At 36.2% G+C, this 25728-nt stretch overlaps 1 protein-coding gene across 1 annotated transcript in view; it reads right to left on the bottom strand.

Annotated features, from left to right (window-relative positions):
- Positions 1-25728, bottom strand: part of LOC132562555 (homeobox protein cut-like 1) — a 116184-nt gene that overhangs the window by 45345 nt on the left and 45111 nt on the right. The window contains exons 3-5 of the mRNA XM_060227302.1: positions 20631-20757; positions 17581-17718; positions 8074-8141 (exon numbers count right to left, since the gene is read on the bottom strand). Of these exons, the coding sequence (XP_060083285.1) occupies positions 8074-8141; positions 17581-17718; positions 20631-20757 (333 nt within the window). The remainder of the gene's footprint in view (positions 1-8073; positions 8142-17580; positions 17719-20630; positions 20758-25728) is intronic.

The following is a 25728-nucleotide window of genomic DNA, read 5'->3' as shown; positions in this document are numbered from 1 at the left end:
GTCATCCTCCTCTATTATCTACCAGTTGTCATCCTCCTCTATCATCTACTAGTTGTCATCTTCCCCTATCATCTACTACTTGTCATCCTCCTCTTATCATCTTCTAGTTGTCATCCTCCTCTTATCATCTACTACTTGTCATCCTCCTCTATCATCTACTACTTGTCATCCTCCTCTATCATCTATCAGTTGTCATCCTCCTCTATCATCTATCAGTTGTCATCCTCCTCTATCATCTATCAGTTGTCATCCTCCTCTATCATCTATCAGTTGTCATCCTCCTCTATCATCTATCAGCTGTCATCCTCCTCTTATCATCTCCTAATTGTCATCCTCCTCTATCATCTATTTGTCATCCTCCTCTATCATCTACTACTTGTCATCCTCCTCTAGCATCTACTACTTGTCATCCTCATCTATCATCTATCAGCTGTCATCCTCATCTATCATCTACTACTTGCCAATCTCCTCTATCATCAACTACTTGTCATCCTCCTCTAGCATCTACTACTTGTCATCCTCATCTATCATCTATCAGTTGTCATCCTCCTCTATCATCTACTACTTGTTATCCTCCTCTATCATCTATCAGCTGTCATCCTGATCTATCATCTACTACTTGTCATTATCTATCATCTACTACCTGTCATCCTCCTCTATCATCTATCAGTTGTCATCCTCATCTATCATCTACTACTTGTCATCCTCCTCTATCATATATCAGTTGTCATTCTCCTCTATCATCTATCAGTTGTCATTCTCCTCTTATCATCTCCTAATTGTCATCCTCCTCTATCACCTACTTGTCATCCTCATCTATCATCTACTACTTGTCAATCTCATCTATCATCTACTACTTGTCATCCTCATCTATCATCTACAAGTTGTCATCCTCCTCTATCATCTATCAGCTGTCATCCTCATCTATCATCTACAAGTTGTCATCCTCCTCTATCATCAACTAATTGTCATCCTCCTCTATCATCTACTACTTGTCATCCTCCTCTATCATCTATCAGTTGTCATCCTCATCTATTATCTACTAGTTGTCATCCTTTTCTATTATCATCTACCATTTGCCACCCTCTTTTACCATCTACCATCTGTCATCCTCCTCCATCATCTACCATCTCTCATCCTCATCTACATTCATCCACACTCATTATCTTCTCATATCCTCTAATCAACTTCATTCTCCTTTACAATCACCTACATCTGTCATCCTCTTCTACCATTATCTACCATCATCTACATTTTGTCATCTCCTTAGACCGTAAGTTATCCTCCGCTATCATCTACCATCAGTCATCCTCTATTATCTACCACTGTCATCCTCTATTATCTACCATTTGTCATCCTCTATTATCTACCATCTGTCATCCTCATCCATCATCTACCATCTGTCATCCTCATCTATCATCTACCATCTGTCATCCTCATCTATTATCTACATCTGTCATCCTCATTTATTATCTACCATCTGTCATCCCCATCTATCATCTACATCTGTCATCCTCATCTATTATCTACCATCTGCCATCCTCTATTATCTACCATCTGTCATCCTCATCTATTATCTACCATCTGTCATCCTCATCTATTATCTACCATCTGTCATCCTCATCTATTATCTACCATCTGTCATCCTCATCTATTATCTACCATCTGCCATCCTCTATTATCTACCATCTGTCATCCTCATCTATTATCTACCATCTGTCATCCTCTATTATCTACCATCTGTCATCCTCATCTATTATCTACCATCTGTCATCCTCATCTATTATCTACCATCTGCCATCCTCTATTATCTACCATCTGTCATCCTCATCTATTATCTATCATCTGTCATCTTCATTTATCATCTACCATCTGTTTCCTTAACTACCATCATGTTATAGTTGTCACCCTTCTAAATAAACTTTCCTTTAATCTATAATTCTTCTATTGTATCTAAAGTGTCACAAATCAATGCTAATAACTACAACAGCAGAAAACCTTCTATCATGATTAAAAAGTTGACATCTGAAAATCTGGATGAAGAAAAATTGATATAGGAAAATTATCCTCTACCTTTTTGTCTGATATACTGACAGTTAGGAAAATTATCCTCTATCTTTTTGTCTGATATACTGACAGTTAGGAAAATTATCCTCTATCTTTTTGTCTGATATACTGACAGTTAGGAAAATTATCCTCTATCTTTTTGTCTGATATACTGACAGTTAGGAAAATTATCCTCTATCTTTTTGTCTGATATACTGACAGTTAGGAAAATTATCCTCTACCTTTTTGTCTGATATACTGACAGTTAGGAAAATTATCCTCTACCTTTTTGTCTGATATACTGACAGTTAGGAAAATTATCCTCTATCTTTTTGTCTGATATACTGACAGTTAGGAAAATTATCCTCTATCTTTTTGTCTGATATACTGACAGTTAGGAAAATTATCCTCTACCTTTTTGTCTGATATACTGACAGTTAGGAAAATTATCCTCTATCTTTTTGTCTGATATACTGACAGTTAGGAAAATTATCCTCTACCTTTTTGTCTGATATACTGACAGTTAGGAAAATTATCCTCTATCTTTTTGTCTGATATACTGACAGTTAGGAAAATTATCCTCTACCTTTTTGTCTGATATACTGACAGTTAGGAAAATTATCCTCTACCTTTTTGTCTGATATACTGACAGTTAGGAAAATTATCCTCTACCTTTTTGTCTGATATACTGACAGTTGCCAAACATTGTTTCCCACAGGTCACAGACAGGCCACTTATAGTCTCACTTGCGTGAAGAAGATTCCACGATGCACAGAGCCACAAATGCCACACTCACATCATCCTCTCAAAAAACATCTATCAAATCCTCCAACAAATCATCTACTGTATACATGTGTACATACACGTATCACATGTCACACATGAATACCACAGAAATGCTGTAAATATCCACACAGACAGTTGGAACAGTGAGGCTGTATTGATGCACGGGGGACACAGTGTCACACTGGTGATGATAGTAAACCATGGAGCCCTGTCTGACGGAGGACTTGTCTTCACAGAAGTGATTGATATTTTTCTATCCTATACAGAAATTACTTAACCAGGCGTGACTGTCACAGAAATAATTCAACCATGCATGACCGGAAGAGTTGTTGATTTCAACGTGGTAATCAGTATCAGTTTATGAATCGACACGATTTTACGCGTATCGTCAGTGTACATAAAGAGAACATTCGCTCTAACAGATGAAACCTAACCTAGTGCTCAACTGTCAGTCCATGAAAAAAAAAAAACAAAACAAAAAAAAAAGAAATAAAACTCCAAAAGCTGAGGCTTCTAATAAAATTGCCATTTTCCACTTCTTCTTTTTAAATTCTATCTAATTCTTTAATGTTCCCATAGTTGTAAATAATTCAACAAATTTTATCAATTTCCAGTTTAATTTTGTGGACTTTTTTTTTGCCTTCCATAAATCCAACCCTTAAAAGCTCAAATATCTGTAAATAATGCAACAGGCTATATCAAATTCCAGTGTTTCATTAAGTGAGAGCGTTTTCTATCACATCATTTATTCTGAGAAGTTAATTACATAAATTTGTAGGTAATGTGACAGTAGATCACAAACGATTACAGACACGGTAAAAATCAAACGACATTGTTGATATTGAATTTGGAACAATAATCAACACCAGGGTATAAATCTTGTGAAGCTTGCAGCTCTTAAAGGAATCCTGGCTGATTGGAACGAAAGAAAAAACACCTCGTTCTCACTATTGATGGTGATTGGTTTAAGGGAAAGGAGTGAAAACGATTGAGGTCAGATAGCAAGGTATAATCAGGAGTATTAACGATATCCAGTCTCATACAATGGTCTATAATAGATTAATACAAAATAGACCAAATAAAGATTTCTAAGTGTTTGTCTCACAGAATCAAAATTCTTCAATTAAAAGAGAAAAAAAACTTTATCTATGAAACTTTATTTATCAAATAATAATTCATCATAAAAAAACATCAATATGTATTAAAGTTGATATCTTCAAAGCTATTACACGTATCCATCACTTAAAATTTAATACTGAGAAGAATTCCAGGAAGTTATTTAGATAAGCAACAGCCGTAGTCTTTCGTTCACTTCACAACAGCAGCAAAGATTCTCTTATTTTCACAAAGGAAATTTAAAATCAATTAACATGATATTGTTTATTACGAAAGCCGTAGTATCACCATCCTGCTGACAAGATTTATACATTTAGGGACCAACGGAATCTGATTACCACTGAACACTACACACAATGATTCCTTTAATGCTTTAAGTCTCATGAGGCGTATCGGTTCCATGAAATATAGACCCAGTTTTTAAAGTAATTTCACAAAATAGCAAACAAAATGATAGTCACAAACTAGGAATAACAATCTTGGATTTAAACTGATACTTTGATTTTCTCTAAATCATTATATTTTCCAAAATATTAAAGAATTTCTTTTGCTTTTTTCCACTTGTAGTCAACAGAAACCTGAATTTAAGATGAAGTGTATTTCCAGCAAAAGTTTACAAGATTATTTTTGTCAGTTTACAGACGTCACAGTCAATTAATATTATCCATATGTATCATTACAGTGTATATAAGTAATAACCTTAGTTTGTATCTACTTTATCAATTTATGGCTGACTGATTTCCTTATCTAATTATAACTGTGACACTTTATTTACTTTTATGAAATCCCTAACAGGACCTTTACCTCACCAAACTGATATTGGTGTTAAATTTATCCAGAATTATCGGTTTCATGACCCAAAAGCTGTGGATAAAAACTAGGAGTTATCTCCCCTGTCCCATACCTCTAGCCCCTGGCTTTGTTGAAAGTGGCAGGGTCAGAAATGTTGGAATTTAAAAAATTATATCAATTACAAAGAACAACTAGACATGTTGAAAGAAGATTTCTGACAGTAAAATATCAACATATTTCTATTATCTGTTGAATACAAAACATTTATTTAAGGGAATTCCAGTGTGGCGTGTTTTGTGCTAAGGACAGGCAGTGGGAATCCCAGCAGTACTTAGGTTGTTATATTGTTTGGGAATATTTGTTATTTCCAGAGTTGTATTGTAATGCAATGCTACAGATCAATTCACATTAATGATCAGGAGTCTCGCTTAAGTCTCCACAACTAATTCAGTGTGACTATTGAGGACAAATTCATTAACAAGCTGATATACAAGTCACAAAAATAACCCACAATCTGAGCAAATATACAAGTCACAAAAATAACCCACAATCTGAGCAAATATACAAGTCACAAAAATAACCCACAATCCAAACAAATATACAAGTCACAAAAATAACCCACAATCTGAGCAAATATACAAGTCACAAAAATAACCCACAATCTGAGCAAATATACAAGTCACAAAAATAACCCACAATCCAAACAAATATACAAGTCACAAAAATAACCCACAATCTGAGCAAATATACAAGTCACAAAAATAACCCACAATCTGAGCAAATATACAAGTCACAAAAATAACCCACAATCCAAACAAATATACAAGTCACAAAAATAACCCACAATCTGAGCAAATATACAAGTCACAAAAATAACCCACAATCCAAACAAATATACAAGTCACAAAAATAACCCACAATCTGAGCAAATATACAAGTCACAAAAATAACCCACAATCTGAGCAAATATACAAGTCACAAAAATAACCCACAATCTGAGCAAATATACAAGTCACAAAAATAACCCACAATCTGAGCAAATATACAAGTCACAAAAATAACCCACAATCTGAGCAAATATACAAGTCACAAAAATAACCCACAATCTGAGCAAATATACAAGTCACAAAAATAACCCACAATCTGAGCAAATATACAAGTCACAAAAATAACCCACAATCTGAGCAAATATACAAGTCACAAAAATAACCCACAATCCAAACAAATATACAAGTCACAAAAATAACCCACAATCTGAGCAAATATACAAGTCACAAAAATAACCCACAATCCAAACAAATATACAAGTCACAAAAATAACCCACAATCTGAGCAAATATACAAGTCACAAAAATAACCCACAATCCAAACAAATATACAAGTCACAAAAATAACCCACAATCTGAGCAAATATACAAGTCACAAAAATAATCTGAGCAAATAGGAATTGAAAATTGATAAAAAAAAATTTATGTAAACAATACTTCAGAGAGGCAGGATTTAAGCTATACAATTTTGTAGCTCAAGTTAGAATATCTTCAAGATGGTTTTCATTAAATCAGATTCAAACAATTTTTGATTGGTAGATGACTAGTGAATGTGATGGCGAGACGCCAGCATGACTCGACATCCCCCTCCATAAGGACCTCTGCTGGCCTCCTAGCCTTCCCATTCTATTGAAGGTTTGGAGCTCCAAGTTAATCAGACATTTTGATTTCTATTAGGATAAAGAGATCACCTATACTATGATTATATCCAAGACTACATTACCACAAATATTATCACAGAACATATTCTTAATTTTCTCTTGATCACTGCCAGATGAAATTACATCCATGCGATTAGTTCCCATCAATACAGGCCGACAACAATTCTGTAATGTTTCAATTTCGGCTATTTTTAACAACCTCTAAACTATTTAATGTCAAAAGATACATTTTGTCTGAACTCATCAATTACCAACACGGGGTAGGACTGCTATTGAATTTAGACCTGCTCACTGTTTTTACGGCTTCTATTTTTTTTTTATTTAGTTACGCTTATAATGAAACGAACATTTTGGTGTACATTTCATGGCGGTAACAGCTAAATCATACGATTTACAAATCAGATCCAGCAAACTAACACTTGACTATGGAATGTCGCGTACTTTTGTTACACATGTTGTTATCAAACACACAAATATGCAGCGTAGAATTTTATTCTAGTATCTTAAGTTTGCGGACACTTATTCTGCTTCCTGCACCATGATTTTAGCCACTTAATTACAACTATAATCTTACCCTTGTGGTTAAGACATTGATCAATGCACCTGATCAACACATGGGTCCCAAATAGGGAGTTTCATTCTAACATTTTAACATATTTACTTGAAATTAACAATTGTATTTAAAAGATTTCTTGGCACGATACTTCAGATGTTACATTTGAATATTTTCATTGTCTAGGATTATATGAGGCTAGCCTCTGGTTATGACGTTTATAATCTCACACTGAAAATCGAGTCTGACTTTGAGGTTAGTCAGAGACAATGAAGTAAGGTCTGAACAAATAGGTGAGGCCAGACTGAGACGATGAGGTGATACTGAGACGATGAGGCGAGACTGAGACAATGAGGCAAGACTGAGACGATGAGGCGAGACAATGAGGCGAGACTGAGACAATGAGGCAAGACTGAGACGATGAGGCAAGACTGAGACGATGAGGCGAGACTGAGACGATGAGGTGAGACTGAGACAATGAGGCAAGACTGAGACGATGAGGCGAGACAATGAGGCGAGACTGAGACAATGAGGCAAGACTGAGACGATGAGGCGAGACTGAGACGATGAGGTGATACTGAGACGATGAATTAAGTCTTGGACAAATAGGTGAGTCTTAGACAATGAATTAAGTCTTAGACAAATAGGTGAGTCTTAGACTATGAGGCGAGGCTGAGACAAATAGGTGAGGACTTAGTCTCAGACCAAAAAGTGAGTTTAAGACATAAGTCCGAGACAATGAGTTTTCCAAGAAAACAAACATATTGTTATATTTGAAATAGTCAATTTATCCAATATTCAAATTTGATCTGAAATGTGTGTGTTCTTCATCGTAAAAGGTATTGGACATCAGTAAACATTGAATCAGACTAAGTACTGTAAATTGGGATGATGAGGAGACAACTTAATGTCACCAGGAAACATCAGAACCAGCTTTTCAACTACATGGATGTCTACTAGAAATGTTTCAACTTTTTAGATATATTTTTACAGACACAAAGTATTTCAAACACAGAGGAATATGAAAATTTGATTATAAACACTAGAGCACCTGTTGTGTTAACTTACATACCTCTGCTGTAGCTTCTATCTTTTCTTCACAATCTCTTAGTCTCTCCTTCAACTGTTTAATAGTCACTTCTGAAAACAAAAAGATTCATAAGGAGAGTCTAATTAATCTTTTTTAGTCAAGAAGTTTGACCACAAAACAAAAAAACGTTAGCTTGGTATACAAATTCACCATCAACTGTGCAAAAAATTGTCTTCATAATTGGTTAATTCATTTCAGACAAAAATTTACTCACAGCCAAATCCATAAAAAAAGCTGATGTTCCCTATCGATGGTCTGTGTTGATCTGAAGTATGGCAGATTAACTGAAACTTAGTGACGATTTGGGAACTATATACCTGTCACCTGATCACCAGGTACGATCAGAGATCAATAATAACACAGATCGTTAAGACCAGGTGAGACAAGTTACCTGTAATCTCTTATAGATTTACCTGTATAGCTAGGTCACACACCATCAGCAGATTTTAAAAGATTTAAAAACTTATTGTTTTCTTATCCATCAAAACTTCACAGATTACAACTGTAAAAGTGTAAGACTTTTTTGATTTTCTTATCGGATGTAGAAGGTTTTATGTTGAGGGGTATTGTAATTGTCCAGATAATCCCTGATGTGAAGCAAGTTTTACACAGTACCCATGTTTAGACAATAGCGGGGATTCTGTTAGGAGAGGATGTCTCGGAACACACTTCATCCTTTATCCATACAGGACCAACCTCAAAATTAATACCAAATAATCAGAACAATAATTGATTAATTTCCTAAAAACAGTCCCTTCTTGCCATTTCCGATTTGAATGCTGAAACACATGTATCCTTGAAAGCATTATTGATTTTTAGTAAATCACAGAAAGTAAGAAATGGGCTTTTTGGATGTTTGAAAAATCCGTGTTTATGAATATTGATCAGTGGAAAGTGATGTAACAATAGAAATGCTCTTACATGTGACAATTCTATACAACTCTATAAAACACTAGTGCAATTGATTGCCGAACCTCTTGTGATGCCGGCAGATGAATGAGTTGTGTATCGAGTCTACTGCAGTGAGTATCTGACGCCTTGGCTAGAACGCAGGGGCTCATAGGGCCAAGGCTCTGAACACTATCAAACATCGATCTTTATAGTTTGGTAAAGATCCCCTAATGGAAAATTGATCTACACGATCAATATCCGAAGAACAAGGTCTGAATTAATGTATTCATACACAACAGTTTGTTTGTCAGCTCAAATGGACAGTACCTCGGATACACAATCGACTCGCGGCCGATGTAGCGGCTGTCATTGATTACCAATGGGGACACCTCAGCCCTGCGTTGTTTGCTGATCACAGATTGGAGTTTGTATAAAGTGAAGTCTTTTTGACTGATTTCTGATATCTGTGGTAAAAGTTTGATCAACTCTCCACCCTAAAACAATCAATACCTTTAAAATCCAGCTGGGTTCTAAGCTAGGAAAGACCTGCCTGGTGATCTTAAAAGTTCTGTCTTATAAAAGGGCACTTAACTTCAAACAATATTCTGATAGTTTCTTTAAATCAAATGAAAAAATCAACTAATCCTATAATACCTATATTGACTTAAGGATGCAGTTTACTAAAATTTAATATGTTATATTTGCTTTCACCAGAAATAAATCATAACATCTTCAATATATCAAGTTTTTTTTGTCAATTTCAATCAATTCAATTTCAATTTTGAAATTTTATGCAAATTTTTAGAACAAAACATAAAAAGATCAAGTACTGTCATCATTAAAAGATATCAACACTCAACACATTTCAGTGGCATAAACAGTCACTGAACACCATAACCAGTCACTAAACAAAGTAACCAGTCACCGAACACAATAACCAGTCACTGAACACAATAACCAGTCACCGAACAAAGTAACCAGTCACTGAACACAATAACCAGTCACTGAACACAATAACCAGTCACTGAACAAAGTAACCAGTCACTGAACAATATAACCAGTCACTGAACAAAGTAACCAGTCACTGAACAAAGTAACCAGTCACTGAACAAAGTAACCAGTCACTGAACACAATAACCAGTCACTGAACACAATAACCAGTCACTGAACAAAGTAACCAGTCACCGAACACAATAACCAGTCACTGAACAAAATAACCAGTCACTGAACAAAGTCACTAAACAAAATAACCAGTCACTGAACAAAAGTCACTGAACAAAGTAACCAGTCACTGAAAACAATAACCAGTCACTGAACAAAGTAACCAGTCACTGAACACAATAACCAGTCACTGAACACAATAACCAGTCACTAAACACAATAACCAGTCACTGAACAAAAATCACTGAACAAAGTAACCAGTCACTGAACAAAAGTCACTGAACAAAGTAACCAGTCACTGAACAAAAGTAACAAGTCACTGAACAAAATTCAAACACAATAACCAGTCACTGTCACTGAACAGTCAAACACAATAACCAGTCACTAAACAAAATAACCAGTCACTGAACAAAGTAACCAGTAACTGAACAACACAATAACCAGTCACTGAACACAATAACCAGTCACTGAACACAATAACCAGTCACTGAACACAATAACCAGTCACTGAACTACACAATAACCAGTCACTGAACACAATAACCAGTCACTGAACACAATAACCAGTCACTGAACACAATAACCAGTCACTGAACACAATAACCAGTCACTGAACACAATAACCAGTCACTAAACACAATAACCAGTCACTAAACACAATAACCAGTCACTGAACACAATAACCAGTCACTGAACAAAGTAACCAGTCACTGAACACAATAACCAGTCCCTGAACACAATAACCAGTCACTGAACACAATAACCAGTCACTGAACACAATAACCAGTCACTGAACAAAAGTCACTGAACAAAGTAACAAGTCACTGAACACAATAACCAGTCACTGAACAAAGTAACCAGTCACTGAACAACACAATAACCAGTCACTGAACAAAAGTCACTGAACAAAGTAACAAGTCACTGAACACAATAACCAGTCACTGAACAAAGTAACCAGTCACTGAACAACACAATAACCAGTCACTGAACAAAAGTCACTGAACACAATAACCAGTCACTGAACAAAATAACCAGTCACTAAACACAATAACCAGTCACTGAACAAAGTAACCAGTCACTGAACAAAATAACCAGTCACTGAACACAATAACCAGTCACTGGACAAAATAACCAGTCACTGAACACAATAACCAGTCACTGATAACCAGTCACTGAACAAAATAACCAGTCACTGAACACGTCACTACACACAATAACTAGTCACTGAACAAAGTAACCAGTCACTGAACACAATAACCAGTCACTGAACAAAGTAACCAGTCACTGAACACAATAACCAGTCACTGAACACAATAACCAGTCACTGAACAAAATAACCAGTCACTGAACACAATAACCAGTCACTGAACAAAGTAACCAGTCACTGAACAAAGTAACCAGTCACTGAACAAAGTAACCAGTCACTGAACACAATAACCAGTCACTGAACAAAATAACCAGTCACTGAACACAATAACCAGTCACTGAACAAAAGTCACTGAACAAAGTAACAAGTCACTGAACACAATAACCAGTCACTGAACAAAGTAACCAGTCACTGAACAACACAATAACCAGTCACTGAACAAAGTAACCAGTCACTGAACACAATAACCAGTCACTGAACAAAGTAACCAGTCACTGAACAACACAATAACCAGTCACTGAACAACACAATAACCAGTCACTGAACACAATAACCAGTCACTGAACAAAGTAACCAGTCACTGAACAAAATAACCAGTCACTGAACAAAATAACAAGTCACTAAACACAATAACCAGTCACTGAACAAAATAACCAGTCACTAAACACAATAACCAGTCACTGAACAAAGTAACCAGTCACTGAACAAAATAACCAGTCACTAAACACAATAACCAGTCACTGAACAAAATAACCAGTCACTGAACAAAGTAACCAGTCACTGAACACAATAACCAGTCACTGAACAAAGTAACCAGTCACTGAACAAAATAACCAGTCACTAAACACAATAACCAGTCACTGAACAAAGTAACCAGTCACTGAACAAAATAACCAGTCACTGAACACAATAACCAGTCACTGAACAAAGTAACCAGTCACTGAACAAAGTAACCAGTCATTGAACAAAGTAACCAGTCACTGAACACAATAACCAGTCACTGGACAAAATAACCAGTCACTGAACACAATAACCAGTCACTGAACACAATAACCAGTCACTGAACAAAATAACCAGTCACTAAACACAATAACCAGTCACTGAACACAATAACCAGTCACTGAACACAATAACCAGTCACTAAACACAATAACCAGTCACTGAACAAAATAACCAGTCACTGAACAAAGTAACCAGTCACTGAACAACACAATAACCAGTCACTGAACAAAGTAACAAGTCACTGAACACAATAACCAGTCACTGAACACAATAACCAGTCACTGAACAAAGTAACCAGTCACTGAACAAAGTAACCAGTCACTGAACACAATAACCAGTCACTGAACAAAGTAACCAGTCACTGAACACAATAACCAGTCACTGAACAAAGTAACCAGTCACTGAACACAATAACCAGTCACTGAACAAAATAACCAGTCACTGAACACAATAACCAGTCACTGAACAAAGTAACCAGTCACTAAACACAATAACCAGTCACTGAACAAAATAACCAGTCACTAAACACAATAACCAGTCACTGAACACAATAACCAGTCACTGAACACAATAACCAGTCACTGAACACAATAACCAGTCACTAAACACAATAACCAGTCACTGAACAAAAGTCACTGAACAAAGTAACAAGTCACTGAACACAATAACCAGTCACTGAACACAATAACCAGTCACTGAACACAATAACCAGTCACTGAACACAATAACCAGTCACTGAACAAAGTAACAAGTCACTGAACAAAGTAACAGGAAGTAAAGACAATAACAAGGAGGAGAAGAACAAAGTAACAAGTCACTGAACAAAGTAACCAGTCACTGAACAAAAGTCACTGAACAAAAGTCACTGAACACAATAACCAGTCACTGAACAAAGTAACCAGTCACTGAACAAAAGTCACTGAATAAAGTAACCAGTCACTGAACACAATAACCAGTCACTGAACACAATAACCAGTCACTGAACAAAAGTCACTGAACACAATAACCAGTCACTGAACAACACAATAACCAGTCACTGAACACAATAACCAGTCACTGAACACAATAACCAGTCACTAAACACAATAACCAGTCACTGAACAAAAGTCACTGAACACAATAACCAGTCACTGAACAAAAGTCACTGAACAAAGTAACAAGTCACTGAACACAATAACCAGTCACTGAACACAATAACCAGTCACTGAACACAATAACCAGTCACTGAACAAAGTAACCAGTCACTGAACAAAAGTCACTGAACACAATAACCAGTCACTGAACAAAAGTCACTGAACAAAGTAACCAGTCACTGAACAAAGTAACCAGTCACTGAACAACACAATAACCAGTCACTGAACAACACAATAACCAGTCACTGAACACAATAACCAGTCACTGAACACAATAACCAGTCACTGAACACAATAACCAGTCACTGAACACAATAACCAGTCACTGAACACAATAACCAGTCACTGAACAAAGTAACCAGTCACTGAACAAAAGTCACTGAACACAATAACCAGTCACTGAACACAATAACCAGTCACTGAACAAAGTAACCAGTCACTGAACACAATAACCAGTCACTAAAGAAAATAACCAGTCACTGAACACAATAACCAGTCACTGAACAAAGTAACCAGTCACTGAACACAATAACCAGTCACTGAACAAAGTAACAAGTCACTAAACACAATAACCAGTCACTGAACACAATAACCAGTCACTGAACACAATAACCAGTCACTGAACACAATAACCAGTCACTAAACACAATAACCAGTCACTGAACAACTGAACAAACTAACAAGTCACTGAACACAATAACCAGTCACTGAACACAATAACCAGTCACTGAATACAATAACCAGTCACTAAACACAATAACCAGTCACTGAACAAAGTAACAAGTCACTGAACAAAGTAACCAGTCACTGAACAAAAGTCACTGAACACAATAACCAGTCACTGAACAAAGTAACCAGTCACTGAACAAAAGTCACTGAACAAAGTAACAAGTCACTGAACAAAGTAACCAGTCACTGAACAAAAGTCACTGAACACAATAACCAGTCACTAAACACAATAACCAGTCACTGAACAAAAGTCACTGAACAAAGTAACAAGTCACTGAACACAATAACCAGTCACTGAACACAATAACCAGTCACTGAACACAATAACCAGTCACTGAACACAATAACCAGTCACTGAACACAATAACCAGTCACTGAACACAATAACCAGTCACTGAACAAAATAACCAGTCACTGAACACAATAACCAGTCACTAAACACAATAACCAGTCACTGAACACAATAACCAGTCACTGAACAAAGTAACCAGTCACTGAACAAAGTAACAAGTCACTGAACACAATAACCAGTCACTGAACACAATAACCAGTCACTAAACAAAATAACCAGTCACTGAACACAATAACCAGTCACTGAACAAAGTAACAAGTCACTGAACAAAGTAACAAGTCACTGAACAAAGTAACCAGTCACTGAACAAAGTAACAAGTCACTGAACACAATAACCAGTCACTGAACAAAGTAACCAGTCACTGAACACAATAACCAGTCACTAAACAAAATAACCAGTCACTGAACACAATAACCAGTCACTGAACAAAGTAACCAGTCACTGAACACAATAACCAGTCACTGAACAAAGTAACAAGTCACGGAACACAATAACCAGTCACTGAACAACACAATAACCAGTCACTAAACACAATAACCAGTCACTGAACAAAATAACCAGGATCCGATATAAAAATCATGATGATTTTGAAAAACAAAACTACAAAGCATCCAGAAAAGTTTGTTGGAGCAGATCACTGTGGGTGTGAAAGTTTTATTGTTCGAAGGAGATGAACCTGAAACCTATTAAGCTGGAGCACTATGATACACAAGTTTTGTTACAGCGATCCCTATAACACATACTAATCAGTATCGTTTCCTTTTTTAACTGCATCTGTAAATGTACGCCATATTCTTCATTTTTTCTTTTCCTACTGAATATTACATTTGGATTTTTTATCCAGTTTCCCGGGTATTTGATTTCCCAATAAAGTGAGCAACAATAGCTATGTTATTGTGCCTGCCATGACGGCCTATTATGTAGAAATGTAGCCTCGATCATCTTACTATAGACAACCAGGATCACAATCAGACAATTAATATTCCGACAAGTTTTGTCCATGGTGAAATAGAGCGTGTCCAAGCATTTATTGGTAAGTGATACTGCGGAGCATCTCTATTTACTGCACAACCAACGCTGCCCTCAACCCAACATAACCACTTCCAAGACCTTTTATCTCTTGACTAACAGTAGATCCGTGAAATCTGCTTCCTGATTTTTTTATTTTTTGTTTGGTCTAAAAATCAAAATTTTCTCACACTCCATAAGCTTGTTTTTTGTTTTAGCTTTAAAAAGAAATAATGGGGGAATAAACAAGGAAATTAGACATCAACATTTTAGTAATATTTCATGTCTGGTTACACTGAAAAAGTGTTGAAGCTCTGTTTTGTTTCTCAAGTCATCTTTTCACTTAAAAATAGGAAAAAAATTTAAAAGGAAAGAATTTGAGAAAGTTAAATTCAAAATTAACACCATTTACAAGTTAGCAAAATTTAAAACAAAATCTTTCTCAAGTTGACAATACCTGAAACACTTGATTCCTCTGTAAGCTTTACTTCAACCAAAAATATCCTTAACCAAGCACTTAATTGACTGAATTTTAAAAATTGTTTATTTTACAATCTTTACATCTTTTCAATATTTCCCACCCATGTTTGTACCTCTGCACATTTTCTATAAGATAGAAGTTCCATCAGGAAATATTTAGATATAATAAATGTAAAGCTGACAAAGCTTTGAACACAGATCTCAGAGTGGATTAAATGTGGGTTTGTGTGTTGTCAATACTGAATTAAAGCTCCAAATCTTTCAGGAATTTATCTTCACTTCTTTGAGGGTGAAGACTCGTTTATATTTGAAATTTTCTTTGTTAGTTCTTTATTCATCAATCAATTATCAATCATTGGGATTCTCCTGTAACAACTCTATATCTTTTATGTGATGAAACTATTTAAGGATACTTTCCATTTAGATTTTTATTCACATAAAACGGTTTTAAATTTTCTTTCAGTCTTATCCATGAATGTCTCATTTTTTTAATGAACATTCTGATACATGCCTAGAGATAGTGATGTTTCTGAGGGTCACGGCCTGGACACCTGACTCAGCGACTGATCAGGGGTGTCGTTTACACGTCAGTGGTCTGATCAGCATTAGGTGTCCCACGTGGGGGGCAGGGTGACCCGATGTACAGAAACACCTGGGGGATTACATCATTTCATACTAATACATAGAGCACATGGACAACAGGTGATGTATAACTCAAAGTAAAAATTCAGCTTCAGTGTGGGGCAGGGGATGGTGTGGTGGGTGGGAGCATCAGTGTGGGGCAGGGGATGGTGTAATGGGTGGGAGCATCAGTGTGGGGCAGGGGATGGTGTGGTGGGTGGGAGCATCAGTGTGGGGCAGGGGATGGTGTGGTGGGTGGGAGCATCAGTGTGGGGCAGGGGATGGTGTGGTGGGTGGGAGCATCAGTGTGGGGCAGGGGATGGTGTGGTGGTCGGGAGCATCAGTGTTGGAGCAGGGGAAGTACATGTGAAGTAACTGGAGGGGGATACATGTGAAGTATCTGGAGGGGGATACATGTGAAGTATCTAAAGGGGGATACATGTAAAGTATCTGGAGGGGGATACATGTGAAGTATCTGGAGGGGGATACATGTGAAGTATCTGGAGGGAGATACATGTGAAGTAACTGGAGGGGGATACATGTGAAGTAACTGGAGGGGGATACATGTGAAGTATCTGGAAAGGGGGATACATGTGAAGTATCTGGAGGGGGATACATGTGAAGTATCTGGAGGGGGATACATGTGAAGTAACTGGAGGGGGATACATGTGAAGTATCTGGAGGGGGATACATGTGAAGTAACTGGAGGGGGATACATGTGAAGTATCTGGAGGGGGATACATGTGAAGTATCTGGAGGGGGATACATGTGAAGTATCTGGAGGGGGATACATGTGAAGTATCTGGAGGGGGATACATGTGAAGTAAGGTTGACTGCGAGGTGGGAGGGAGCATCGTAAGATGGAGAGCTGTTTTAGTGATAAACAAAGAGACGCATCAATACACACATACTATACATACACACATTGACATACAGTCACTGCTACAAGACTCCATGTCGTTACCTTGGTTTTTCACTTCAGCAAATTCATGATTGTATTCTTCAAGTGTCTCCCGAAGCTGCTTGTTTTCAATCTCCAAATCACTGACTCTGTGTGCTTTCTTCTGGAGTTGTGAGGCATATTCAAGTACGGACACAGGATCTGTGAAAAGAGCCCCAGCGATTAGACCGATTAATACATCGCCACAGGCAGGCTAAGAAAAAAATCAGTAATTGATTTTCCTTCAAATACATCTACATAAACAAGCTATATAGCCCCTAGCTGATGGGGGACCGGAGGGTTCAGCCCCCTCTTCAAGCTGGAGGCTGACAACTAATTGATAAGTTTTTCTAGATCTCTGTAGTTATGCCAGTTTATATAGCTAGCACACTTTTATGATTTGCTATCATCACAGGGTTCAATAAAAAACATTTAATATATATTTTCTGGGTTTACATGGTGATTTCTTGGTTGCCGTGAGTACGGAGGGTTAATGGGAAGTTCTGTGTGGTATCATGATAAGATGTGATCAACTCCAGCGTCAAGTGGAACAAAAAACTCCTTTCAGGAACGGCAAATATAAAGCATTAAGATTCAGTGTGCAGCATTAGTTATCAGGACCGCATCATAACACTGCTTCAACTTCAAGTGGCCAGCAGATACCTGTGTATCTCAAGCCTTATCACATCATTCCAAAATCACTTGTCTCAATTTAAAACAAAAAACTCAAAACTATAAGTAAGATCTTAAGACCCAAAAAATCATTTCCCAACAATATTTATCAATAGGAGTCTCAGGTCTGTGCAGCCCCTCCCTGCCCCATTCCCCTTTTCCATTACCAGTAGAGAAATATCACATTTCATCTGTCTAATTCTTTCAATCTGTGAACGACATCAAATCCCACACTCTTGATCGGGGACGTAATGCTAGCTAATGCAATGCTGGTGTTTGTTCGATAAAAGAAAGAATTTCATAATATGAACAACACACTATATCAGTTGTTTGGAATGATTTAGATATTATTGCCATTCTTGCGACTAAAATGGCAGCACCTCAGCGAAGCAGTACAAGAAAACAAACCTATCAGCCTCCATCTTGTCTATAACTTGTATCACATTAAACAGTGATTACTCGACAGGAAATTAAAATTCAATCTGCATTAAAAGAGCCAGTAGAAATCCTAGCCCATCCCTGGGTGGCTAGCATCCTCATAAACAGCGTAACCTGCATGGAGATACGTTAATACGTGTCTAATAAATGACTGGCACCTGTTTGTGATCAGGTGTGGCCACCTCCATAGCTACAGGTGTGTAGATAGGTAAGCTGCCGCCTTACAACCTGTTAAACAGGTAGTTCTCCTTATCATATCTCATCTTTACATTTTCTTCCATTGTCAAAAACCATACTTCTAGGACAATTACATTTCTCATTTCATTTAAATAATCTAACACTGATTATAAAAGTTCATTAAAGTTTTTTGTGATCAATACTTTTCATTAATTAGAACAATAGCTTTGTTCAGAAAACAATTAATATCTAGTCAGTAGTTCAGGACCCAATATCTAGTTAGTAGTTCAGGACCCAATATCTAGTTAGTAGTTCAGGACCCAATATCTAGTCAGTAGTTCAGGACCCAATATCTAGTTAGTAGTTCAGGACCCAATATCTAGTTAGTAGTTCAGGACCCAATATCTAGTCAGTAGTTCAGGACCCAATATCTAGTTAGTAGTTCAGGACCCAATATCTAGTCAGTAGTTCAGGACCCAATATCTAGTTAGTAGTTCAGGACACAATTAACATCTAGTTAGTAGTTCAGGACCCAATATCTAGTCAGTAGTTCAGGACCCAATATCTAGTTAGTAGTTCAGGACACAATTAACATCTAGTTAGTAGTTCAGGACCCAATATCTAGTCAGTAGTTCAGGACCCAATATCTAGTCAGTAGTTCAGGACCCAATATCTAGTTAGTAGTTCAGGACCCAATATCTAGTTAGTAGTTCAGGACCCAATATCTAGTTAGTAGTTCAGGACCCAATATCTAGTTAGTAGTTCAGGACCCAATATCTAGTTAGTAGTTCAGGACCCAATATCTAGTTAGTAGTTCAGGACCCAATATCTAGTCAGTAGTTCAGGACACAATTAACATCTAGTTAGTAGTTCAGGACACAATTAACATCTAGTTAGTAGTTCAGGACACAATTAACATCTAGTCAGTAGTTCAATATCTAGTCAGTAGTTCAGGACACAATTAACATCTAGTTAGTAGTTCAGGACACAATTAACATCTAGTCAGTAGTTCAGGACCCAATATCTAGTCAGTAGTTCAGGACCCAATATCTAGTTAGTAGTTCAGGACACAATTAACATCTAGTAAGTAGTTCAGGACACAATTAACATCTAGTTAGTAGTTCAGGATCCAATATCTAGTCAGTAGTTCAGGACACAATTAACATCTAGTTAGTAGTTCAGGACACAATTAACATCTAGTTAGTAGTTCAGGACCCAATATCTAGTCAGTAGTTCAGGACACAATTAACATCTAGTTAGTAGTTCAGGACACAATTAACATCTAGTCAGTAGTTCAGGACCCAATATCTAGTCAGTAGTTCAGGACCCAATATCTAGTTAGTAGTTCAGGACCCAATATCTAGTCAGTAGTTCAGGACCCAATATCTAGTTAGTAGTTCAGGACCCAATATGTAGTCAGTAGATCAGGACCCAATATCTAGTTAGTACTTATCACAAAACAACTTTGGATCATGAACACTTATTCTAATGAGTCATTAATTTTCACCATCTTTATCTCTTTATTAATCAAAGTTAAATCGATTACAAAAGTCTGACGACTTGAATATCTTAAATGCTTTGTCCTTAACTAATTAAACATTAATCGTATTGAAGCATTTAATATTTCAAATCCTCAATTTTTAAATCATTTTCATACTCAATTTATTACAAGCTGTGATTATCACATGATTTTTTTTTCACATCACAATGATTTAGATTCTCATACAGAAGAATTCTTTCCCTACAGGAGTGGCATTAAGAAGAATGGACATGACCTTTGAACTTACCGGGAAGGTCAATAATCTTTTTATACACAGACAAGAATGCTCCTTCTGCCGCCTTGCTTCGTTTGGATAATGAATCAACTTCTGCTTGAAAACTTTTTAATAGTGGTGCGACAAGTTTGCGTAACTCCTGAAATCAAACAAAAAACAAAACATTAATGGAACAAATATTACTTTGTTTCTATATTTAATGGCTTTCAATCTAATTACTAATAGTAGTTGTCCTTTACTGAAAACAGGATTACTTACTATAAACCATAACTCAGGGTAAATGATTGTGTATAACCAACAGGTCCTATTCAGTTACAAAACAAGCCATTTTCTTACTATTTAACAAGAAGTTAATACAAAATTGTTAGCCTTTGTTTTTTGTTTTTTTTTTTGTTTTTCATATTTTTATCAATTTTAGTCTCATAATTGAAGTAAATCCTCAGAGATAATCAAAAGTTTCAAACAAGGTTCAATCAACTCTAAAACTTCAGTTGTCATTTCTTCAGCATTGGGTCATTTTCTGACACAGATTTCAGGATCTTGTGAGTAGTGAGATGACTGGACCATCATCCCACTTCTTATTGTGTATTCAAAACTCCATAAAAAAAGATTGTCTACAAAAAAGTTCAACCAATCAGTCATGTCACATCCGTGGCCAACTTACATATGTTTGGTCGGGCTGCTGGGGCGAGAGGATACCAGACAGCCTAGTAAGGGGGTCTGATAGATCAGATCAGTAATAAGAAGGTGATTTCCAATCGTACACACCTAAGTCACTCCGATAAATGCTGGTTTATCTTGGGTCATGTGTTCCACAAAAAAACAAGTTGGGCAACACTATAAACTTCAGTTAATTAACACAGACGAAATGAGCTCAGAAAGATACTCTTTTTTCGTCGGTGATATAAGATCCCCCTCTGATAAGACCAGGCTTATTTATGAGGCCAGATAGATTCTGCCTCTTTTCACTGCAATCTAGCCCACCGATCAAACAAATCAATAATGAGGGGAGACAACAGTGCTGCCTACCTTGGTTTACCTCCGATGGATGAGGGGCGCGGGGCACCTGTGCTTTCTCCAGGGCGGTGATAAATACTGATTTATACAGACAGACATTAATAGATGTGATCAGTGTTTAGTTGTGGGGAGATGTCGAACACAGCCATACTATTGTGTGTATTTAGTAGGTCAATATCAGTAGTATTGAAGGTCTACTCTTATTCTGAGGGACGGAGGACTTGTGAGTGTGTGTGTAATTCTGAGGGACGGAGGACTTGTGAGTGTGTGTGTAATTCTGAGGGACGGAGGACTTGTGAGTGTGTGTGTAATTCTGAGGGACGGAGGACTTGTGAGTGTGTGTGTATTTCTGAAGTATGGAGGACTAGTGAGTGTGTGTGTAATTCTGAGGACTTGTGAGTGTGTGTGTAATTCTGAAGTATGGAGGACTTGTGAGTGTGTGTGTATTTCTGAAGTATGGAGGACTTGTGAGTGTGCGTATATTTCTGAAGGATGGAGGACTTGTGAGTGTGTGTGTATTTCTTTATGTTTCTAGATTAGGGTCAAGGTAGATATAATTTGATGTGTCTAGATTATTCAAACTGAAATAATACCACAATACCAGGTTATAGGACCAGCCATGTTTTTTTTCACACTACACCAATAACAGGTTATAGGACCAGCCATGTTTTTTTTCACACTACACCAATAACAGGTTATAGGACCAGCCGTGTTTTTTTTCACACTACACCAATACCAGGTTATAGGACCAGCCATGTTTTTTTCACATTACATCAATACCAGGTTATAGGACCAGCCATGTTTTTTTTCACACTACACCAATAACAGGTTATAGGACCAGCCATGTTTTTTTTCACACTACACCAATAACAGGTTATAGGACCAGCCGTGTTTTTTTTCACACTACACCAATACCAGGTTATAGGACCAGCCATGTTTTTTTCACATTACATCAATACCAGGTTATAGGACCAGCCATGTTACACTGGGACAGTCAGGACCAGCCATGGCACTTTTCTCATATTGAGTATCTAACACAGTATGGTATTAATGTGCTGAGAAAATCAGTTTGGCTGTCGTTTGAGAAATGAAGTTCACCCCGTCACATCCCCCCTCCCCATTACCGGCCCTGCCCCACTCATCCCATCATCATCAGTAGCCATAATGAAAGCAAAAATTATCCCTACATCTAAATACCATAACTCCACAGTTTGAATTTTGTCTTAGAATCTCTGGGCTTTAATTGGCTTTCATGTTATACCGATCCATGAGAATGCTTACTAGTCATGAAATACAATAGCTCAAGGCACACCATTACTGTCAAATTGCAGCACCGATAATACATAGCCGTCTCTAGTGTGTAGCATTGCCTCGTTCATACCACCAAGACATTACAATATTATTAGCAATGAACAGTTAGCAACAGAAATTGAAGCAGTAATGATCCTTATTGCTTCAAACCGATAATATCAATATTATTATCTGTAACTTGCAAGGAAAAAAAAACTATAACATAGTTTAAACCTATTGAAAACATTCTTCTAAAATTATGTTTCCAGTTGAAAGTTTAGGATCCTGGCTACAACGTCTAGCACATCATATCCAAACTTTCTGTATTAGTAGTAATAATCTACATGTGTCCCCAGGAATATCCTTCACTCACATATAAATGTTTGATTGAAGTTGTTTTGATTATATGTTAAAATGAAAGAAAAAAAATAAATGTCTAGAGAACTTTATGAGTATTTTGATTTTAAGAAGTCAGTAATTTACACAAATAAGTAAAGATACTATAAAAAGAAACCCAGGTAAAATGTAAAAAGTACCATATACCCTTAACTCAATTACATTATGGATATATTGTTTACAGTATCTACACCTGTAGGATCTATTGTTTACAGTATCTACATATAGATATTGATTTATATACTCTATGCCAATAACAGACAGAACTGAAATTAAAAGCCATAAAACCTTTATAAACCAGGACTGATACCATATGTTTCTTTGTAAAATATCTCCAAAATTAAATAAATAAATAACAAGAAGACAACAGTTGATCAAATAATTGCAAGATATTTTATTGTAATTTCTAAAATTTACACTGAATTAAAAGAAATTCTATAATCAAATGAAGAATAATATTTTAACTGACATTCTTCGATAAACTATTAGTTTATATCCTTGTTACAGAGGAGTAATTGGTAACCCTGAAGGTCATGTTTTATCATCCTATCCACATATATGGTTATACAAGGGTTGAGATCGGTGATCAGTTGTTTACACTTGAACTTGATAATGATGTGCTTGTACTTTGGGTTTTAAATGATACCACTCCTATTCTCAGCTCTAAAACATGTGACTAATAATATCACAATGTCAGCGGCTATTGAGTGGAGAATACAGATTCATAGGAATAATATTTGTACATAGAGTATCACAATCCAAAGTACTGATAACATCACAACCAAATGTACTGATAACATCACAACCAAATGTACTGATAATATCACAATCAAGTGTACTGATAATATCACAACCAAATGTACTCATAATATCACAATCAAGTGTACTGATAATATCACAACCAAATGTACTGATAACATCTATACCAAATGTTGTGTGTAGTTCATAATCCAAATGTACTGATAATATCACAACCAAATGTACTGATAGCATCACTGTACTGATAACATCACAACCAAATGTACTGATGATATCACAACCAAATGTACTGATAACATCACTGACAACATCACAACCAAATGTACTAATAACATCACAACCAAATGTACTGATAATATCACAATCAAATGTACTGATAATATCACAATCCAAAGTACTGATAATATCACAACCAAATGTACTGATAACATCATAATCAAATGTACTGATAACATCACAACCAAATGTACTGAACCAAATGTACTGATAACATCACAACCAAATGTACTGATAACATCATAATCAAATGTACGGATAATATCACAACCAAATGTACTGATAACATCACAACCAAATGTACTAATATCACAACCACTGATAACATCACAATCAAATGTACTGATAATATCACAACCAAATGTACTGATAACATCATAATCAAATGTACTGATAACATCATAATCAAATGTACGGATAATATCACAACCAAATGTACTGATAACATCACAACCAAATGTACTGATAATATCACAACCAAATGTACTGATAACATCACAATCAAATGTACTGATAATATCACAACCAAATGTACTGATAACATCATAATCAAATGTACTGATAACATCATAACCAAATGTACTGATAATATCACAACCAAATGTACTGATAATATCACAACCTAATGTACTGATAATATCACAATGAAATGTACTGATAATATCACAACCAAATGTACTGATAATATCACAACCAAATGTACTGATAACATCATAATCAAATGTACTGATAATATCACAATCAAATGTACTGATAACATCATAATCAAATGTACTGATAATATCACAATCAAATGTACTGATAATATAACAACCAAATGTACTGATTATATAACAATGACAGCACAATGACTGTGAGACACAGATGAATCCATCGTAAGATATAACTTCCTATTGAACTGAAAAAATGCTTCAAGAACATTTCACACATTTCCCCTTTTTAGGAAATTTGTTTCAACATTACATACTTGTATATAAAATTAATAAAAGTCTATCAAAAGAAGAAAGTGAATAATTTTTTTAGAAGAAAACCTTGCATGGTTTTGTATATTAATTTAAGAAGTAAATCATGTTGACAGTTTTAAGTGACTGTGTGAAGTCAGCCGTCCCTTGTATAAGATCCTACGTGGTATAACATGTGATTGCTGGTTATGTAAGTGGAATGTGTTATATTAAATATTTCTGTTTATCACAGTGACATTTTACAGCTTGGTCTAAACCCACAATGACAGTTTTAGTAGCCAGGATATACACTATTACTATAATTAATTAAATTGTCAGCTTTTTTTGCGCTTTGTTCGTAGAAAATGCCGAGATGTATCTCAGGACAATTTGGACAAGACAACTTCATTAACATTCGACCCCATCGTTTC

Source organism: Ylistrum balloti, unplaced genomic scaffold (assembly GCF_031769215.1).
Source record: "Ylistrum balloti isolate Yb309-2 unplaced genomic scaffold, AGI_CSIRO_Ybal_v1 Utg371446, whole genome shotgun sequence".
NCBI lineage: Eukaryota > Metazoa > Mollusca > Bivalvia > Pectinida > Pectinidae > Ylistrum > Ylistrum balloti.
This window is presented reverse-complemented; position numbering and strand designations above follow the sequence as displayed.